The 21558-nt window shown below is 35.6% G+C and overlaps 1 protein-coding gene across 8 annotated transcripts in view; it reads left to right on the top strand.

Moving 5' to 3' along the window:
• Positions 1-21558, top strand: part of PCNX1 (pecanex 1) — a 201812-nt gene that overhangs the window by 114069 nt on the left and 66185 nt on the right. For all 8 annotated transcript variants that reach the window (XM_002754063.6, XM_078335275.1, XM_035260872.3 and 5 more), the window contains 7 exons: positions 3435-3467; positions 6308-6479; positions 6965-7075; positions 8885-8976; positions 13968-14077; positions 14471-14576; positions 16814-16906. In XM_002754063.6, the coding sequence (XP_002754109.1) occupies positions 3435-3467; positions 6308-6479; positions 6965-7075; positions 8885-8976; positions 13968-14077; positions 14471-14576; positions 16814-16906 (717 nt within the window). The remainder of the gene's footprint in view (positions 1-3434; positions 3468-6307; positions 6480-6964; positions 7076-8884; positions 8977-13967; positions 14078-14470; positions 14577-16813; positions 16907-21558) is intronic.

Here is a 21558-nt window from a genome sequence, read left to right on the forward strand (position 1 = left end):
TGGTTATTTTGCCCATTAGTTGCTATAGTTTCTTCATAGTGTCAATGGTCTTTACAATTTTGTATGTTTTTGCAGTGGCTGCTATCAGTTTATTCTTTCAATATTTAGTGCTTCCTTCAGGAGCTCTTGTAAGGCAGGTCTGGTAGTAACAAAAGCTTTCAGCATTTGCTTGACTGTAAAGGATTTTATTTCTCCTTCACTTATGAAGCTTAGTTTGGCTGGATATGCAATTGTGGGTTGAAAATTCTTTTTTTTAAGGGTGTTGAATATTGGCCCCTACTCGATTCTGGCTTGCAAGGTTACTGCAGAGAGATCTGCTTTTAGTCTGAAGGGCTAACCTTTATGGGTAACCTGACCTTTCTCTCTGGCTGCCCTTAACATTTTTTCCTTCATTTCAACCTTGGCGAATCTGACGTTTACATGTCTTGGGGTTGCTCTTCTTGAGGAATATCTTTGTGGTGGTCTCTGTATTTTCTGAATTTGAATTTTGGCCTGTCTTGCTAGGTTGGGAAGTTCTTGATAATATTCTGTAGAATGTTTTTCAACTTGGTTCTATTCTCCCCATCACTTTCAGGAACACCAGTCAAACATAGGTTTGGTCTTTTCACCTAATCCCATATTTTTTGGAGGCTTTGTTTGTTCCTTTTCATTATTTCTCTAACGTTATCCTCATGCTTTATTTTATTAAGTTGATCTTCCATCTCTGATATCCTTTTTTGTGCTTGATCAATTTGGCTATTGAAACTTGTGTATGCTTCACAAAGTTCTTGTGCTATGTTTTTCAGCTTCATCAAGTCATTTATGTTTTTCTCTAAACTAGTTATTATAGTTAGCAATTCCTTTAACCTTTTTTCAAAGTTCTTAACTTACTTGCACTGGGTTAGAACATGCTCCTTTAGCTTGGAGAAGTTTGTTATTACCACCTTCTAAAGCCTACTTCTGTCAATTCGTCAAACTTGTTCTCTGTCCAGTTTTGTTCCCTTGTTGGTGAGGAGTTGTGATCCTTTGGAGAAGAAGAGGTGTCCTGGTTTTTGGAATTTTCAGCCTTTTTGCACTGGTTTTTCCTCATCTTCATGGAATTATCTACCTTTGGTCTTTGATGTTGGTATCTTTCTGATAGGGTTTCTGTGTGTATGTCCTTTTTGTTGATGTTGATGATATTGCTTTCTGTTAGTTTTCCTTCTTACAGTTGGGCCCCTCTGCTGCAGGTCTGCTGTAGTTTCTTGGAGGTCTACTCCAGACCCTATCTGCCTGGGTATCACCAGCGGAGGCCACAGAACAGCAAAGATTGCTGTCTGTTCCTTCCTCTGGAAGCTTTGTCCCAGAGGGGCACCCACTAGATGCCAACCAGATCTCACCTGTATGAGGTGTCTATTGACCCCTGCTCAGAGGTGTCTCCCAGTCAGGAGGCATGGGAGTCAGGCACCCACTTGAGGAGGCAGTCTGTCCCTTTGCAGAGCTCAATCACTGTGCTAGGTGATCCACTGCTCTCTTCAGAGCCAGCCAGCAGGAATATTTAAATCTGCTGAAGCTGCGCCTACAGCTGCCCCTTCCCCCAGGTAATCTGTCTTAGGGAGATGGGAGTTTTATCAATAAGCCCCTGACTGGAGCTGCCTTTCTTTCAGAGATGCCCTGCCCAGAGAGGAGGGAATCTAGAAGGGCAGTCTGGCTACAGCAGCTTTAGGGATCTCCAGTGAGCTCCGCCCAGTTCGACCTTTCTGTTGGTTTTGTTTGCACTGTGAAGGGGAAACTGCCTACTCAAGCTTCAGTAATGGTAGATGCCCTTCCCCCACCAGGCTCGAGTGTCCCTGGTCGACTTCAGACTGCTGTGCTAGCAGCGAGAATTTCAAGCCGGTGGATCTTAGCTTGCTGGGCTCCATGGGGGTGGGATCCACTGAGCTAGACCACTTGGCTTCCTGGCTTCAGCCCCATTTTTAGGGGAGTGAATGGTTCTGTCTCACTGGCGTTCCAGTCACCACTGGGGCATGAAAGAAAAACTCCTGCAGCTAGCTCAGGAGTTTCTTAAACTTTTCAGATGACTCTTTTTTTTTGTTTTTGTTGATGCCTCTTTCTTCTTTCCACTACGTAATTTATGAGAATTCCCTAGGATTTTATGTGATTATCTTCTTGGTTTACAGTTCCTTGCCAGTGAAGTCATCCTCGTTTGTTACTTTATTTGTTGCCTTCGTATATGAGTCATGTTCAGATTTATATCTCAGAGTCTTCACCTCTTTTGCCAGCTTTAGTCCTATAAATCTAACAGACATTTTAAAAATAGCAAATTAATCATCTTCTGGTTAATATTTCTTTCCCAATTTCTTTGCTTTCGGCAGTGATATACCAACTAAAAATCTTAGAGTCTCTGCTCCTTCCTCCTTGTTCCCTAATAACGAGTAATCCAGTCCCTTTGATGACATTTAATGAATCTCTGTTAAAATTACTGGTTGTTGTTCTTGCACATATACCTTTAGTGCCTTAAATCATTTAAATTCGTTTTCTGGCTCTAATGTCTCCGTTGTCCAATTAATTTTGCCCACTGCTTTCAGGTTAATGTGGTTAAATATGGAAAAGGTTAAAGGTGACAGATTTTTGCAGTTAGTTGCCTAGAAGAAGAATAATGTCATAAACAGGAATAAGAAAGATAAGAACAGAAGCTTTTAGAGGATAGGTGTTGTGGTTAAAAGAGTTTAAAGATTATCTGAACTCAGATCTGGCCAAGGGCCAAATGCCAAACTCAGTGAGCTCAGTCCAGTGTCAAATGGTAGGCTGGTGCTAGACCATCCTAGTGAAATTGTAAGGTATGCCACTGGAAATGAACTGAAACTTGGGAGAAAAGTCGTGACTAGGGAAGTAGCTGCATAATACCTTCTAAACATTTTTATGGGAAGTCAATAAAGTCTCTTAAAAGGATACAGCTTAACTTACTTGATTATTTTGATATGAAAATGCAGATAATATATTTATTACAAATACTGTTGAATTACTTAGTAAGCTTGTACTTTATGGGAAGAACAAAAATCCTTGTTATAAGCTAACCACTGTTATTGTATATTTCCTGAATGGAATGATGTCCTGTGAGAAATACTATACTTGTATATAGTATACCTAAACTATACTTGTACATAGCAATAAGCCAAACAGTAAGATGGATCTATCTATCATATGCTATTGCAGAAACTTTAAGATAGTTACAAATAAATAAATAATAAGTAATCTTTTTTTCTGGCTCTTGTCAGGAAAGATTTGAGATGTTTTTAATATCACAGTGACACTGTTATCTGGAGCTGATATTTCATCTCTGGAATAGAATTATTAATATAGGTCCTTTTGTGGTTGTGGAATATTTACTTAAAATCATTTCAGGCATTTTGAAAGTTTGTTGTAAGATTAGCAGGACTTCAGGAGTGTAATCTGTCTTTCTGTTTCATTTTTAGAGTGTTCAACCAGATTCTTCTTCTCCCAGACATGTAAGTCATTTTAATATGACTGTGCATTGTAGTTCCTTAAACTACAAAGCATTTGTGGTTTGTTTTTTTGTTTGTTTTGTGTTGTTTGGAATGCATCAGACTGAACTAAAATTTATGTTTTATTTTCCTCATTTACGTTTTGACATACCGCTAGAAATACGGGTGTTTTGTTTGCTTGAAATAAAATGATAATGTACTTGTGGACTCTAAATCTTGGTTGAAATTGAGCATAATAATTTATTTTTTGACAGCCTGTTTTAGGGAGTAGACATGGTTCTTATAAACTCATCATTATTTGTGTTTAATAAGTTTTGAATAATAGCTTATGAATAGGTATTGAAAATATAATTTTGAAGTAGGAAAACCTTTATATTATTTCACTTGAGTAACCATTAGGAGCAAGAATAAAGAAATAATATATTAGTTTGGTGTTAAGGCCATTGAATAAAAACTGTTACTCACTTTGTGACTTTAGATAAAAATATTATCTGCCTAGCAGTATTTATTGTGAAGTGTGATTCATTTTAGATCTAAATTGAGTGTTTAATAGAACAAAGGATATTCTGTTTCAAGTATTTCAACAATAGACTTCAAGAATAGTTTATGATTTTTTTTCTTGAATATAATTTTTTAAATCCATTCACTGGAATAATGAATAATGAGAATGGATGAGCAAAATAAAACGAGGAGGCAAGTGTGGGTTTTATTTTTTGACTGATTATGTTTATTATTTTGTGAGAATATTTTTGAAGTGTAATTATATATGGAAACATTGCTTTTTAACTTTTTATTTTGATGTTATTTCAAACTTAAAGTTGCAAGGGTAGTACAAAGAATTTCAAATACATTTCATCCAGATCCCCGTGTTAACATTTACCATATTTGCTTAATCCCTTTCTAGCATGTGATTTTTTTTCACGTTTCTCCCTTCTAGCTGACATGATGCCCCTTTACCTCTAAATGTCTCAGTGTATGTTTCTTAGAAACAAAGTATATCAATTCAATGCAATTAACAAAATGAGAACATTAACACTGATAAAATGCTGTCTTTTAATGTACAGATCTTATTCAGATTTTGCCCATTGTCTTCATTGGCAGTAGAAAGTCCCTGATTATGTTTGGTCTCTTAAATCTCCTTTAATCTGAAGCAATTCTTCAGCAGCTGTCTTTCATGATATTGAAATTTTTGATGGATAAAGTCCAGTTATTTTATAGACCATCCCTCAATTTGAGTTTGTCTGATATTTTTTCTTTAAAAAAATTTTTAAATTTTTTTATATTTTCACCCTGTCTTATGATGCTGATGATGTTTCTTTCTGATTTGATAAGGCCATGCTTTTTTTAAGTAGGAATACTACAAAAGTGCATAACATTAGGAAGCATGTATTGATTTATCCTGTCACTAGTGATGCTAATTTTGATCTTCTGGTTAAGGGTAGTGTCTCCAGGGTGTCTGAAATCTCTACAGTATTAACATTTTGGCTAGCTAATTCTTTGTTTGAGGGTGGGGGATGCTGTCCATTGCATTGTAGGATATTTAGCATTCTCTCTAGTGCTACCCACTAGATGCTGGTGGCACCACTTCCCCAATTGTGACAGCAGAAATGTGTGCAGATATTCCCATATGTGCACTGGGGAGCAAAACCCCCTCCCAACTCCTTAAGAACCACTACTTTACTGGAATGTTACTGTTTTTCTCTTGCAGATAATAAATACTTCAAATAAAAAAATAAATACCTCATAGGGAGATGCCTCGAGACTGTATATATGTCCTCCTACTCCATAAATTTCTATGTAGTAGTCACTTTAGTATCTATTGATGTTTCTTGCCTGATTCATTTATCATTTGATGGTTGCCAAGTGGTGATTTTTCTCATCCCATCATTTCTTCTACGTTTATTAGTTGACCTTTTATTAATACTATAAGGAAGAGCTTTCCCTTCTATTGGTGTGGATACATGGATTATTTTATTCAATGGACTATAATGTTACTAGTAGTATTTGTTTTGATGCTCAGATTGTCCCTGATTTAGCCTTTGGGAGTCCATCACACTGCTTTCTGTGTCCTTTTGACATATCTCTATCATTCTTTAAGTACTTTCTACCTTTTTGTCACAACAATATGTTCCAGGGTCATCTTATACTTTCCCTGTCATAGCCAGAAACCAGTCTTTTCTCTGTGGAGCCCCCCCCCCCATCTTTTTTGGTAGGTAATGGTATTTATAAAGTAAGATCTGGTTGTTAGTAATATTTATTGCTAGAATCTCATTGCATCTAGGTCCTCTTAGTGGATAAAGCTAGGAAGTGTATATATACATAGGTATTACCTATTCCTTTATCTATTTATATACATATTAAAAATAATGAGACTTTGGGAGCCTAACGTGGGCAGATCACTTAAGTCCAGGAGTTTGAGACCAGCCTGGGCAACATGGTGAAACCCCATCTCTAAAAAAAGTAAACAGACATGGTGATATGTGCCTGTAGTCCCAGCTAGTTGGAAGGCTGAAGTGGCAAGATCACTTGAGCTCAGGATGCTGAGGCTGCCATGAGCTGTGATCACACCACTGCATTTCAGTCTGGGCAACAGAGTGAGATCCTGTCTAAAAAAAAAAAAAAAAAAATTCACACTGATACTTCTGTTTCAGTCCAGTATCTCAGAGTTCATTCTCTTATTCTGCCTTCTTTCTACATTTGTTAAACCCTTCTGTGACTGTCAGACATTAGGCTTCCATATGGAAAAATTTTGAACCCTTAGAATAAAGCCATCAATGATCTCAGTAGTTGTTTGTGACTTTTAAAATTAACTATAAACTGACTTTTAAAAATATCATTTTCAGGGTCATAATCGTATCATTGCCTACAGTAGACCAGTTTATTTCTGCTTATGTTGTGGTCTTATTTGGCTCTTGGATTATGGTAGCAGAAACCTGACTGCAACCAAGTTCAAATTATATGGAATAACTTTCACCAATCCACTGGTGTTTATATCAGCCAGGGATTTAGTTATAGGTAAGTCATCTTTAAAGTATCTCTAACCTTAAAATTAATATATTTGTATATCAACATTTACTGATAAATATATCAGTTATACAGCTGAAAATGTTTTTAATAAGCTTATTTTACTGTTTATTATAATCCTCTCTGAGCAACAAAAGTGATAGGACTATTATGAGTGAATAAAGCTAATGATGAACAACTATAATAATTCTTTTGTTTTTGGAGATGTAATGGAAAATTTTTTTTATTTGTTATTTAAGTTTCTATTATATGAAAATGATTGAAAAAACTTTAAAAAGTATTGTTAATGATTGAAAAGATGTTATTTACTACCCAAGCAATTATGTTGAGATGTATCATTTAAAATGCTATCTTTTAAAAATTGCTTAGTAGTGTATATTAATTTGGGTTTTTAAAAAATTAATTATGACCTCTCAGTGGACACAAGAATGGATACAGTACAATATTTTTAAATATACTTTTCTTTCTTTTTATAGTGTTTACACTCTGTTTCCCAATAGTGTTTTTCATTGGTCTCCTGCCTCAGGTGAATACATTTGTAATGTACCTTTGTGAGCAGTTGGATATTCATATCTTTGGTGGTAATGGTAAGTACTTCTCTATAAACATTATAGTATTACATTTACATTTATAGATCATGAAGTAATAAACTGACCATTGAAATGCTTTTCTGGTTTTTGCTTCAGGCTTGACATTAGGGGAAAAAAAGACATTAAATCATTTAAGACTGAGAAGTAATTGATGTGGATAGGAAAAAATAGTCAAGTCTGCTACTGTAGAGAAAGAGCCAGGTATAATGAAGCAGATGTGTAAGAAGTGACAAAATAATGTCTGCAACTTAAAGTTATAGTGAGTTTATATGGCACCTGTGTGAACTTAAGAGGTATTTATAAAAGATCATCTATCCTGAAGAGATTGAAGTTTGATACATAGCATTATATTTGGATTTTAAACCAGTATGTACATTTAGTAGGTGTTTGTATTTGGTTTCAGAGTTTTGTTTTATCCTTAGAATGCTAACACCAAAACCAGAATCTAAAAGCATTTTACTAATAAATAAGCTTTTAAAAACTATCTCTGTTCACTGAGTAGGCTATGTGGTTATGAACTGATATACTTAGAAAATCTATTTCCATATATCATATGTATATTTTATTTAAAAAATAAGACTATAGCTATATTACTCTGGAATAGATAATGGTTTGTAGAACCTGAAAATAATTATTTGGCACACACCATGGTTAAAATATACCATTATTTAGTTTAAACCATTGAAAATTTTACTGAAAGATGAGTGTGCAACTAGAGAAAATGAAAGGGAAAGAAATTATTATAACTTTATAGTTCATTCTCTACATATTTCACATTTTCAGGCCTCATTTATTTTCCAGTCATATGCATTGAAATCCTCTCTGGTGATAAAATGTCGATATGGCTTGAATTTTAAGTACAAACTGAGCTTTTTCTATGTTGCTGTGTATTATACTAGAGAATTTTTAATGTTTTGAAAATTTTTTGAAGGGATTAAATTAAGACAGAACTGGTTTCATCAATCAGCATAGCTTAATGGGTAGAAGACGATTCTAATATTTAGGGACCATTCTTGGTATTATATTACCCTAAATACTGCGGGGAGGGCTTAATGGGTATTATATTATATTCTTGGTATTATATTACCCTAAGTACTATGGGGAGGGTAATTTGTGATAATGGGCTTTTGTCATACTATAATTTACAATCTTGTGCAAGGTATTAGGTTTCTAATATCTCATAAGGAATTTTTATACAGATTTATTTCATGATTATTATTAAATTACTATTGAAAGAAACCTGTTACCCATGTTTTAAAACTAAAGTCTAAATATCTTAGCCATTCCCTATTCCTTATTACTCATATTTCCATTGAATCTATTTTGTTGTTGTTGTTATTGCTATCAATTAGATCTACACCTTTTTCTGAAAATTTATGCATAGGAATACAGATTTACTTCTATGGGTAACATAGGTTCTGTTTACATAGATAAATACCTTTCAGTGAACATACATCTCCAGTTCCTTTTCAGGCTCTGAAACCTTCATTTTTCCACATTTTTTGTTAATATAAGATCTATTCTTAAAGCATATTATAGGTATAATTTTTTCTTGCTACATATAAATGTTCATTCCTTCCAAGATGAATATATTTTATCTAGTAGCAAAGAGTCAGGATAGCAAATCTTTGTCATGTCAGAATCTTTCTGAAAGAACAAAATGAAGTAACTGAATTTTTAAAATTCAAATTAGTAGATATTTAATGATTATTGACATTATAATATTTTAAATGCTTTTCTGTGACCTTTAAATTTTTTCCATATATTTTTATAACATATTTCTTTCCTTTTTCTTTTCCTGTCTAGCCACTACAAGCCTGCTTGCAGCACTTTACAGTTTTATCTGTAGCATTGTGGCAGTAGCCTTATTGTATGGATTATGTTATGGAGCTTTAAAGGTGAGCAATACATGTAGTATGTTTTGTCTTTAAGGCTATATTTCTATATGAAGGTTGTTTTAAAATCAACTAATAATGATTTTTTCCCCTGTTGTCACTTAGCATTAATTTTCATGGTGTTCATATGTTAAACGTTATTCTCATTCTCAACTACTTTGAATTTGAAAGTAGTTTAATAGTTAGTTAACCGTGACTAAAAAAAAATTCTTTTTTCTGCAGTAGTCATAGGTTAATATTAGGAACAGATTATGGAAAACTAGGCTTATCTGCTCTAAGGGTAGGCATAATTACAGGATATGAAATTAATTTTAAAATTCTAGTTAAGAATTTAACTGCTTTTCATATCAGTTTTTTTAAACTTATAAAAACAAGCTCAAGGACTACAGTTTAAGATACATGCCAATAAAAAGTAATACACTGAAATTTAATGTCATTATTGGATTAGAAGATCTGGATGAGCCTTATGAACTTCTCTTTAAAAGACTGTCAACAAGTTATAATCATAAACATTTAAAAATTTTCATACTTAGTGATTCAATAGAGGTAGTAGTTAACTATCTTAGTTAAGGCTCACAGTTCAGGCTGTTTTAACAAAGTACCCATAGACGAAGTGGCTTATAAACAATAGAAATTTATTTCTCACAGTTCTGGGGCCTGGAAGTCTGAGATTGGGGTGCTGGATGGTCAGGTTCTGGTGAGGTCTCTCTTCCCAGTTGCAGACAGCTAACTTCTTTATATCCTTGGTGGCAGAAACAGGACTTGTCCTCTGGGGTTCCTTTTATATGGACTCTGATCCTAGTCATGAGGCCTCTACTTTCAGGACCTTCTGACCTCCCAAAGGTGCCACCTCCTAATACCATCACACTGTGGGTAGGGATTTCAACAAACAAATTAGTGGGGACACAGACAACAGGTAGTGTTTATGAATTGCTTTCAGTACATGATATTTCTAAATTTTTAATCTAAATGAACAGGTCATTTTGAGATAAGAATGCTCTTCTTTTGTCTGAGGGTGGTAAGTAGTGTCAAGTATTTGTCAAATAAATACAGGCATCTTTTATTTAGGTTTTTTCTTAAATACTCATTTTGTTTTATTTTAGTTGAGGCAAAATTTACATACAGTGAAATCCAGCTATCTGAAGTATACAATCTGATAAGTTTTGACAAATACATACACCTGTGTAATTTATAACCTTATCAAGATATAAGAGAGTTCCATTACCTCAGAAAGTTTCCTCATATTTCTTCCTCTCTCTCCTAATACTTTGTTGTTATTTCTTTCACTGTACACTAGGTTTGCAGTTCTTGAACTTCATATAAATGAAATCGTCCCATATGTATTCTTTTATATCTGACTTAATTGCTCAGTGTAATACTGTTGAGATTCATCCACATTGTGTGTATCAAGAGTTTGTTTCTTTTTATTGTAGATAAGTATTCGATTTAGTTTTAATTCCTTTTTACCCACATTGTATGCCTATATCACAGTTTACATATGTCTACAGTTTACTGTGATATAGGCATACAATGTAAGTAAGTAAACTGTACCATCTTAGAGATGCTCATTTGAGTTGTTTCTAGTTGAGGAATATTATGAATAAGCCTGCTAAGTCCTTTTGTGGACATGTGTATTCATTTCTCTTGGATAAATACCTAGAAATGGAATTAACAGTTTTCCAAAGTGGCTGTACTGGGCATATATATAGATTTTTTAGTTTTAATTTTTATTAAAGTTATACATTCTATATCACAGTGTCAAATAGTTCTACAGGACTTAGAGCAAGAACAGCAATCTCCTAACCCCTTTTACCTTTCTCAGACTTACTATTTTTAACTGATTCTTTTTGGCATTACCTCCATATGTCTACTTTTTATTTCTACTTCTTGTATTTTCTGACATCTTCAGGAGAACCCATGGACTGCCCTTTAGGAAAGTTGGAGGCTTGACTGACTCTCTCTCTCTCTCTCTCTCTCTCTTTTTTTTTTGGAGATTGTTTAGAATGCATGTGGTTCATTTATTCCTGAACGTATTCTAGTTTATATCCCTAGATTAGGTTAAACCATTGAGAGCTGCATTTGGACCAGGCTGTCTGGTCACCTCTAAGGTTTCCTTGCCCACGTTTCTCTTCAGATTATGCCTGCTCTTTGCATGGAGGCACCTTCCAAGAGTGTGTGTAAGAAAACAGTGGTCCCTTTATCACAGGGCTGTCATGTTGATGTCCTTCGGTGCTTTGTTTAGTGTCCCTCCTGTAAAGACTCAATCAAGAGGTTTCTTTTAAATCGTGATGACAGCCAGTTCTTATTTGTTTCCCTAAGAAATCTAGAATGCGTTTTTGTATTGTTTTGTTTTTTCCCCATATAACCAGTGTCAATTTTAAAATTTGCCTTGTCTGTTAAGTAGCTCAAAGCCAGATTCTCTGCTTATGTCTAGGAAGTTATGGCTTTTGTCTCTCATATTCCTTTGCTCATCATCATAAATGAGGTCCTGAGCAGGGTCATGGTTACAAGGATATTTTGCCTTATACTAATTCAAATTCATTAAGTTATCCATTTGTTTCTGAGATTTCTTTTTTTTACATTTTTGTTATATTTAACAACATGATTAAAGAATCGTAATAGTTCAGAAAAAGATGGTTAATTTAAACTTTCTGCAAACATCACTGAAAACTTCATTAAGTATGCAAGACTTTTTTCTTAGCCAGAAGCCCTTCCACCAAAACTCTAAGCACATCCAAAATCACTGCACGCAAGAGCCCTGGGTGTCTTTTGAGCAGCTGCACTGCACATGTACATATCTGTCAGTTAAAATGTGCAAATGGAAAAGAGGCATTTCCTGACCAGTCAAGGGAAGCTTCCTGGAGGTGTCTGTTCCTGACTCTTTTACATTCTTATACCTCATATCCAACATCTCTTCACAAGGGGCAGCCCAGGCCAAGGGCTGGGACAGGGACAGGTGCAAGGCTGAGTGGGCAAATCATCCCTCAAAGCCCAGTGAAGTGCCCAGTGCACCACTAGCATAATGCACCTGAAAACAAGGTCCAGGAGCCCTGGCACAGGACCCTCCTTCTGGCCCTCCTATTCTGTCAGAACAAGCAAAGAGGACAGCAGCACAGGGGCCCCACAGGACAGCACACAAGAATGCTCCAACCTCTATACCCTCCTGGGGTAGAAAGGGACTATGGGAATCCTGCAGAGTAGAGTTAGGCAGCCCAGCGCTGCAGCTCAACAGCTCTGTGGGTGGGACATCTCTCACTGTAGGGTCTGCTCACATCTGTACATGAGTCCCGGAGCTAAGTGGCCTTTGGCCTTGAACTCTGAGTTTTCTCTCTCACATCAGTGACGTTTTTGGAAAACTTTTCAGCCTCTTCCAGCCAGTGCAGGGAGCTTCTGCATAACTTGTCAGTGAGGAGAGGGATGGTGGCATTGTCTGGCTTTAGGTAGATACACTGTTTCACACCTTCACAGCACGAGCAGATTTTCCAGCAGCCATCAGAGACAGAGCAAACAAGCACCAGAGGTGGAGCTCCCCAATGGCAAACTTCATAGCTCTTTCTAGGCACCATGGTTCGTTGTCTCACACCAAGAAATAATTCAAGACAGACACACAAGGAGTGGGTTTAGGAGTGGAAAGACAGAGAAGAAGAGAGAGAAAGCTTCCTCATGTTGAGAAAGCGGATCGCTCATGACAGGGTCTCCCAGAGGCTTGACTTAACTTTCTCTCACCCCAGCCTGACTACACATGTAGCCTCTCTTATCTCCCTTATATACCTGATGTGTTTACCTTATTATCACTGGGTAAATGCTCTTCCTCCATATCTTTTGTTTTCTCCTATACTTGGCTTTCTTATGTATTTATCTCCCTTTTATTCTCAAGCTCTTAAGATATTATTTAACTTTCTTTTCAGTACATTCAAACATAACAAGGGTTCACTTTCTGGCTCTACTGCTTAACTGGACAAATTACTTAAACCCTCTTCTGTGCCTTAGTTTTCTTATCTATAAATTGGGGGGTAATAATGCATATTTTCAAGGTTATTGTAAAAATTATTTGGGAAATACAAAGATCCAAGGATGTGGCTCTACACAGTGTTCACTATAAGATTTTGATGTAGCCATTAAAAAAATAAAATGTCTGTGTTATGATGTGAAACAATTTTCAAGTCTACTTTTAAGTGGGAAAAAAGGCAAGTCGTATTAAAAACTGTCATTTGGGTCCCCACTCCTACCATGTTTCCTTTCCAAATCTCCAGAGAACAATGAAGGATTAGAATAGTGTCCACCTCATAGGACATACTTAAAAACTGTTACCTGTTCCAGTTAGCGTATTGCCCACTCTCTGCCAGGTATCATGCTCATAGACTCCAGAGATGCTGCAATGAGCAGAGCTCACATTGGAGTGACCACATGTGTGGTGGCCTTGAAAGTTAGCCTTTGTAGTATTTCCTTCTAGGGTTGCACAGTCATCATTCAGAAAACAGTTACTGAATGCCTGCTCAGTGCTGTGGAGGACATATATATTATATGAGCAAAGGCATCAAGAAAGCAACACACCAAATGTCAGCCTTTTCTTTTGCCTAATGCATCATATATTGTCTTTTTCTGCTCTATTATTGTATATAAAATTTACTGTATCAAGGTATCTTATTCTTCAAAAAGGAACACAGTTTACTACAAACTTAACAGCACTTAAAATGTGAAAGAATTGATTGCCACATGCATCAAAAGCAAATTATTACTAGTGTATGAATAGAGCTCTCATGCCCCTTTGCCCAAAAAATCTGTAGCTTTAGTCCCAACGACATCTAGTGTCTAGATTCTAGCTCATCAGAAAATAATAAACCTAAATTTTTCTGGAACAAAATGCAATTAACGTGGCTAAAAATTTTGTTGAATTTAAGTTCATTGTCTTTTCCAAAATACTGACATAAAAGGATTATGTGCTATATTGTAAATTAGAAACTTATAATTCTGTTAAATTCATATTTCCGCAGGATTCTTGGGATGGCCAGCATATTCCAGTACTATTTTCCATTTTTTGTGGTTTGTTAGTGGCAGTGTCTTATCATCTCAGCCGACAAAGCAGTGATCCATCTGTACTTTTGTAAGTCAACTCAGTTGTTACTGAATTAAAGAAATTTAAGTAAGTTGGTGATTTTTTCAAATAACTTTCAAAATTTCTTTTCCCAATGCCTTTCCAAAGTGCTATTGGCCTAATCTATATTAAGTTTCAAAATATGTTAACTTTGGGTCATTCTAATCAGATTGGCTGAGAATGTTAGTGTTTTCCTTCCCAATTATTGAAACTATGTTTTAATAAAAATATTTTCACCGTATGCTTATTTATGGTCTCCTAAACATTTTAGAATTTCTCATTTAGTAATGATTAAATATACTCGAATCACTTGGTTTTCTATCATAAACTTTATTGTCTGTTTGAATTACTGGTTTTCAGATTATATGTGTTTTCATTTTTTCTCTCTTTTTTACCACAAAGCTCTTTAGTGCAATCCAGGATTTTTCCAAAAATGGAAGAGAAAAATCCAGAAGACCCTCTAGCTGAAGTAAAAGATCCACTTCCTGAAAAACTTAGAAATTCTGTTGTAAGTTTTAACATTTAGAATCACCTAAAAGACTTAAATCTTAGACAGTTGATTATGTTATATCATGACACTTTTTGAAAGTCTTTAGTAATTGGAGAAAAATGTATAGTTATAGTTATAGGATTAGTTGCACATTGTTGATTGTCTTTATTCCAGATATTAACATGTAAGAAATGCTCATTCCTCAGATTTGGTTTCTGTAGAACAGAGCACTAACCATTTATTTTTAGGTCAGTTGAAATTAAGTAATTTCATTGGTCATAGAACTTTTATTCCTATTCAATTTAGACTAGGATCTGAAACATTAGTATTAACATAAATTCAGTTCATTTTGTTGTTATTGTTCATCTTGTTGAAAAAAAAACTATGTCTTAGTAAGTCATTCATTAGACTTTAGGTTGTTTTATTTCTCAAGGGCAGTCTGAAAACTGTGTGTATTTCAGGCTGAAGGAGAGAACAATAACCTTTATTAATTTAATATACTTAAGTAAATGCAGTAATTTTAAAAATTTCTAATTTAGTGAATTATAATGTTGCTTATATTCTTTCAGTAATTATTTGAAAAATGAATTCTGTAAATTCATGTCTGTTTATGGAGTAAAACAAAATCTTTTTCTCAGATTTAGGTAATTTTTCTTTGCAAAAGACTGAATTTATATAGATGTTGAATTAGACACATTTACTTTTAGTGAGCTTGACCTGTTCACATATTCTTTCAGAAACTTTAGAAATATAAAACTCTCAAGATATTAGAATAACCTTTTTCTAACTTTAGTTTCCATATTGGCAGAGGATATTTCATGTTAAGTATATTAGGATATTCTGAATATGCTCATAAGCATAAGTCTAAGAGGTGAGTTGATGACCAAAGATATCAAGAAGTTTCTGGTTTTTCTATAACCACTGATAGAACCAAAATGTAGTAAGTAAAATGGGACTTAAGCACATGGTTTTCGCATGTCGAAAGACCAATGAACATATAAGTTATCCAAAGGGATATACCCCTATAAATGGCACTATGGTCAGGAGTGTTGGCACATGCCTTTAGTCCCAGGTACTTGGGCGACTAAAGCTGGAGGATCCCTTGAGCCCAGGGTTCTGAGCTGTAGTGTGAAATGACTGTACCTGTGAATAGACAGTGTACTCCAGCCTGGGCAACATAGTGAGACCCTGTCTCAAAAACAAACAAACAAAAAATTATAGTAACTTAATGTACCTTATTTTGTTTCCCCATATGTAAAAGTAAAACTTACAGGCCAGGCGCAGTGGCTCATACCTGTAATCCCAGCACTTTGGGAGGCCAAGGTGGGTAGATCACGAGGTCAGGGGATCAATACCATCCTGGCCAGCATGATGAAACCCTGTCTCTACTAAAAATACAAAAAAATTAGCTGGGCATGGTGATACATGTCTATAATCCCAGCTGCTCAGGAGGCTGAAGCAGGGAAATCGCTTGAACCTAGGAGACAGAGATTGCAATGAGCCGAGATTGTGCCACTGCACTACAGCCTGGGTGATGGAGCAAAAAAAAAAAAAAAAAGAAACATACAGACCAATGGGGAATAAACTCTTCATTCTAAAAGACTGTATTGTAATATGTTATATGGCATGCGGAACTATATAAGTTATTCAATTTCCTTGGCATTGCAGTGTCAAAATCAAAATATGAGGAAATTGAGGAAGAAAATAAGATTTACTGTGGTTAATTATTATGTATAGAAAATATGTAGAAGTGTGGCCAGGTGTGGTGGCTCATGCCTGCAATCCCAGCACTTTGGGAGGCCAAGGTGGGCGTATCACTTGAGATCAGGAGTTCAAGATCAGCCTGGCCAACATAGTGAAACCCTGTCTCTACTAAAAATACAAAAAATTAGCTGGGTGTGGTGGGGTGTGGTGGCACATGCCTTTAGTCCCAGCTTCTTGGGAGGCTGAAGCAGGAGAATTGTTTGAACCCAGGAGGTGGAGAGTGCAATGAGCCGAGATCGTGCTGCTGCACTCCAGCCTGGGCAACAGAGTAAAAACTCCAGAGAGAGAGAAAAAAGAGGTGCAGGGGCGGGGGAGAATGAGATCTAGAAGTGTTAGAGTATAAATGAAAAATTATTGTTTTTTTTTTCTTTAATACCAACCAAGCTAGCCAGGCAAAAAGTTATTTCTTAAACTTTGCCAATTGGGAATAAAGGAAAAAGACTTTTTAAATTCTTATGTAATTGTTTAATAATCCTTTTTTACCCCTACAGAGTGAACGATTACAGTCTGACCTAGTAGTATGCATTGTAATTGGTGTGCTGTATTTTGCTATTCATGTAAGCACCGTCTTCACAGTATTGCAGGTAAGGAATCATTTTCTTCTTTTATTTATTTGTTTGTTTGAGATAGAGTCTCACTGTGTCACCCAGGCTGGAGTGCAGTGTTATGATCACAGTTCATTGTAACCTTGAAACCCTGGGATCAAGCGATCTTCCCAGCCAGCCTCCTAAGTAACTAGGACTACAGATGTGCACCACCACACCAGGCTAATTTAAAGAATTTTGTTTGTTTGTTTGTTTTTAGTAGAAACTGAGTCTTCTTGTGTTGTCCAGGCTGGTCTCAAACACCTGGGCTCAAGCAATTCTCCTGCCCCAGTCTCCCAAAGTGCTGGAATTATAGACATGAGCTACTGCACCCAGCCCGTGTATGTTTAGATACACAAATACTTGCCATTGTGTTACAGTTGCCTACAGTATTCAGTACAGTAACATGCTATACATTTTTGTAGTTTAGGAGCGGTAGACTCTACCACATAGTCTCAGTGTGTAGTAGGCTATACTGTCTTATCTATGTGAGTACACTCTGATGTTTGTACAGTGATGACATTGCCTAACAACACATTTCTCATAATACATGCTGTTGTTAAGCAGCACATGACTATAACTTTGTTTGGACTAATTTCTGATTTGATGTTCATGTTTGTCCATAGTACTGAAATACATGACTTTTTATGTGTTTTTTATCAACAAATACTTATTTTCTCATGATTTCTCCATGTTATGAATCTGGGAGTGGCTTTACTGGATGATTCTAGCTCAAGATCTTTCATCGTGCTACAGTCATCTGAGTTCACTGTTTACAGGCCTCAGTTTCTTCTGACTATTGGCCGGAGACCTCAGTTCCCCTCCATGTGGTCCTCACCATAGGCTGCATGACAATACTCACAAATGGCAACTAGTTTCCCCCAGAGCAAGTGATCCTTGAGATACAAAGCCTAAGATAGGAGCTGTACTCTTTTACAACCTGATATTGGAAATGATATGCCACCAGTTTTTTCATATTCTGTTGTGTACGTAGACCAACCCTGGTACATGTGGGAAGAGAATATACTGAAGTATAAAAGCAAGAGGCAAGGATCATGGGAACCATTTCAGAAGCTGGACTACCACTGTCCATTAGTAGACCTCCATGATCGACATCCCTTCTGTATGCAAAGTGTACATACCCTCTCCTGAAACCCTCGAAAGTCTCATTCCAGTAAAGTTGAAAGTCTAGAACATTATTATCTAAATCAGGTTCAGGTATGGGTAAGGCTTCTTGGGTGTTGTTCCTTAAGTACAGCTCATCAAGGCTATTCCTTTCATCTGTAGGGCATGTAATTATCATTTTAGTCCCCTGCATTCTTTTGTGCTTATCCATGTTTCCATTTGGTATCATTTTCCTCCTACTTGAAAGATTTCCTAGGACATTTCTTTTTTATTTAGGGGCAAAGTCTCACTGTGTTGCCCAGGCTGGTCTCAAACCCCTGAGCTGCAGTGATCCTCCTGCCCTGGTCAACCCACAGGTTCACACCTATGCTAGGATGACAGGTGTGAACCACCACACCTGGCTGTCCTAGGACATTTCTTGTGGTGAAAATCTGCACGTTTTCTTGGCTTTTCTAGCTCTGAATAAGTCCTTATTTCACCATTGGTATTGAAAGATACTTCCTTGGGTATAAAATTCTAAGATGACCGTTTTTTTTTCTCTTTTAGTGCATGAAGATATTGCTCCACTGTCTTCTCCCTTTTATTGCTTCTGACTGAATTTATTCCTATGTAGATAACTTATCTGTTTTCTTAAACTATCTTTTTATCACTAGTTTTTACAAATTTGATTGTGATGTACCTTCACATGGTTCATGTTTCTGTGCTTGGGGTTTATTGAATCTGTGGTTTATAGTTTTCATTAAATTTGGAGAATCTCCGGCATTATTCCTCTAGACATTCTTCGTTTTTTTTCATAATGGGTGTATATCTTTATGGGGTACATGAGATACTTTGATACAGGCATGCAATGTGTAATAATCACATGGTAAATCGGGTATTCATCTCCTCAAGCGTTTGTCCTTTGTGTTATGATGCAGTTATACGCTTAGTTATCTTTAAATGTACAATTAAATAATTACTGACTATAGTTACCCTGTTGTGGTATCAAATACTAGGTCTTATGCATTCTTTCTACTACTTTTTGTACCCATTAACCATCGCTACCTCCCCTCACCACCCCTCCTACCCTTCCCAGTCTCTGATAATAATCCTTCCACTCTCTATTTCTGTGAGTTCAATTGTTTTAATTTTTAGCTCCCACAAATAAATGAGAACATGTGAAGTTTCTCTTTCTGTACGAGGCTTATTTCACTTAACACAGTGACCTATAGTTCCATCCATGGTATAGCAAATGACAGAATCTCATTCTTTTTTTGGCTGAATAGTACTCCATTGTATATGTGTACCACATTTTCTTTATTCATTCATCTGTTGATGGACACTTAGGTTGCCTCCAAGTCACCTCCAAGTCTTGGCTAATATGAACAGTGCTGCAACAAACATTGAATGCAGATATCCCTTCAATAAATTGACTTCCTTTATTTTGAGTATATATGTAGCATTGGGATTGCTGGATAATATGGTAACTCTATTTTCAGTTTTCTCAGGAACTTCTAAACTGTCCTCCATAGTGGTTGTACTAACTTACATTCCCACCAACAGTGGAAGAATTCAGCAGTGAAGCCATCTGATCCTGGGCTTTTTTTTACTGGGCGACTTTTTATTATGGCTTCAGTCTTGTTACATGGTATGATCTGTTCAGCTTTTGGATCTCTTCATTGTTCAATCTTGCTAGGTTGTATGTGTCTAGGAATTAATCCATTTCCTCTAGATTTTCCAATTTATTGGCATATAGTTGCTCATAGTAGCCACTAATGATACTCTGAATTTTTGCAGTATTAGTTGTAATATATCCTTTTTCATCTCTCATTTTATTTATTTGGGTCTTCTCTCCTTCATTTTCTGGTCAAAGATATGTCAATATTATTTATCTTTTTTAAAAAAAAACCCACTTTTCAGTTCTTTGATCTTTTGTATTGTTTCTTCATTTCAATTTCATTTATTTCTGCTCTTATCTTTCTTAGGTCCTAGTTCCTTGAGGTACATCATGACGTTGTTTGTACTCTTTTTTTTGATGGAGGCATTTATTACTATAAATTTCCCTTTAGCACTGCTTTTGCTGTATTCAATAGGTTTTAGTACATTGTATTTTCATTTGTTTTAGAGATTTTAAAATTTTATTTTCAGTTTCTTCATTGACCCAGTGTTCATTCAGGAGCACATTGTTTAATGTCCATTTAATTGTACAGTTTCCAAAGTTCCTCTTATTTATTTTTAGTTTTATTTCTTCATGGTCTAAGAAGATACTTCATATGATTTCAATTTTTAAAAATTTGTTGAGACTTGTTTTGTGGCATAACATGTAGTCTGTCCTGGAGAATGTCCCGTGTGTTGATGAGAAGAATGTGTATTCTGCAGCTGTTAGATGAGATGAATGTTCTGTAAATGTCTGCTATGTTCATTTGTTCTATAGTGCAGACTAAGTCTGATATTTCTTTGTTGATTTTCTTTCTAGGTGATATGTCCAATATTGAAATTGGGTTGTTGATGTTCCCAAGTATTATTATATTGGGGTCTGTCTCATTAGCTTTATAATAATATTTGCCTTATGTATCTGCATGCTCTGGTGTAGGGTGCATATATTTACAGTTGTTATACCCTTTTCTGTGGACTGATCCCTTTATTATATGATGACCTTCGTTGTCTCTTTTCATGTCTTTTGACTTATAGTTTATTTTGTCTGATAAAAGTATAGCTCTGCCACCATGCTTTTGGTTTATATTTGCCTGGAATATATTTTTAAATTTCTTCTCTTTCAATCTTTGTGTGTGTTTATAGGTGAAGTTAGTTTCCTGTAGGCAGCATATAGTTGGCTCTTTAAAAAAAAAAAATTCAAGCAGACTATATTTTTACTTATATTTATGTTGGCATCAGGATATACATCTGGACGTTCTACATCTTTTAACTGGGGAATTTAAGTCATTTACATTCAAGGTTTTTTGCGAGATGAAGGCATACTCCCATCATTTTATTCATTGTTTGCTGAATGTTCTCTATATCCTTTGTTTTTTTTTTTTTTTTGCTTTTATTGTTTACCCTTCAATTTGATTGCTTTTTTTGTAGTAATAATTTTTGACTTTAAAAAAAAATTATTTATCTTCTTTACCAATGATTTTTATCCTCTCATGTGTTTCATGATGGTAGATATCATCCTTCTGCTACTTATTATAGGACTCAATAATTTCTTGTAGAGCCAGTCTACTCATAATGAATTCTTAGTCTTTGCTTTTTTGGTGAAGATATTATTTCTCCTTCATTTTTGAAGGATAAAGCTTTTCTGGGTATACTGTTTTTAGCTGAAGAGTGTTTTTCTTTCAGTTCTTTGAATATATCACCCCATTGTCTTCTGGCTTGTGAGGCTTCTACTGAGAAATTAGATGTTAGTCTGATGGGGATTTCCTTGTATATAACTTAACTCTTTCCTCTTGCTGTTTTCAGAATTCTCTTTTTGTCTTTGACTTTTGACAGTTTGACTAAAATGTGCCTTGGAAAATACCTTATTGAGTGAATTGTATTTGGGAACCCTG

The sequence above is a fragment of the Callithrix jacchus genome, chromosome 8 (genome assembly GCF_049354715.1).
Source record: "Callithrix jacchus isolate 240 chromosome 8, calJac240_pri, whole genome shotgun sequence".
NCBI classification, from domain to species: domain Eukaryota; kingdom Metazoa; phylum Chordata; class Mammalia; order Primates; family Cebidae; genus Callithrix; species Callithrix jacchus.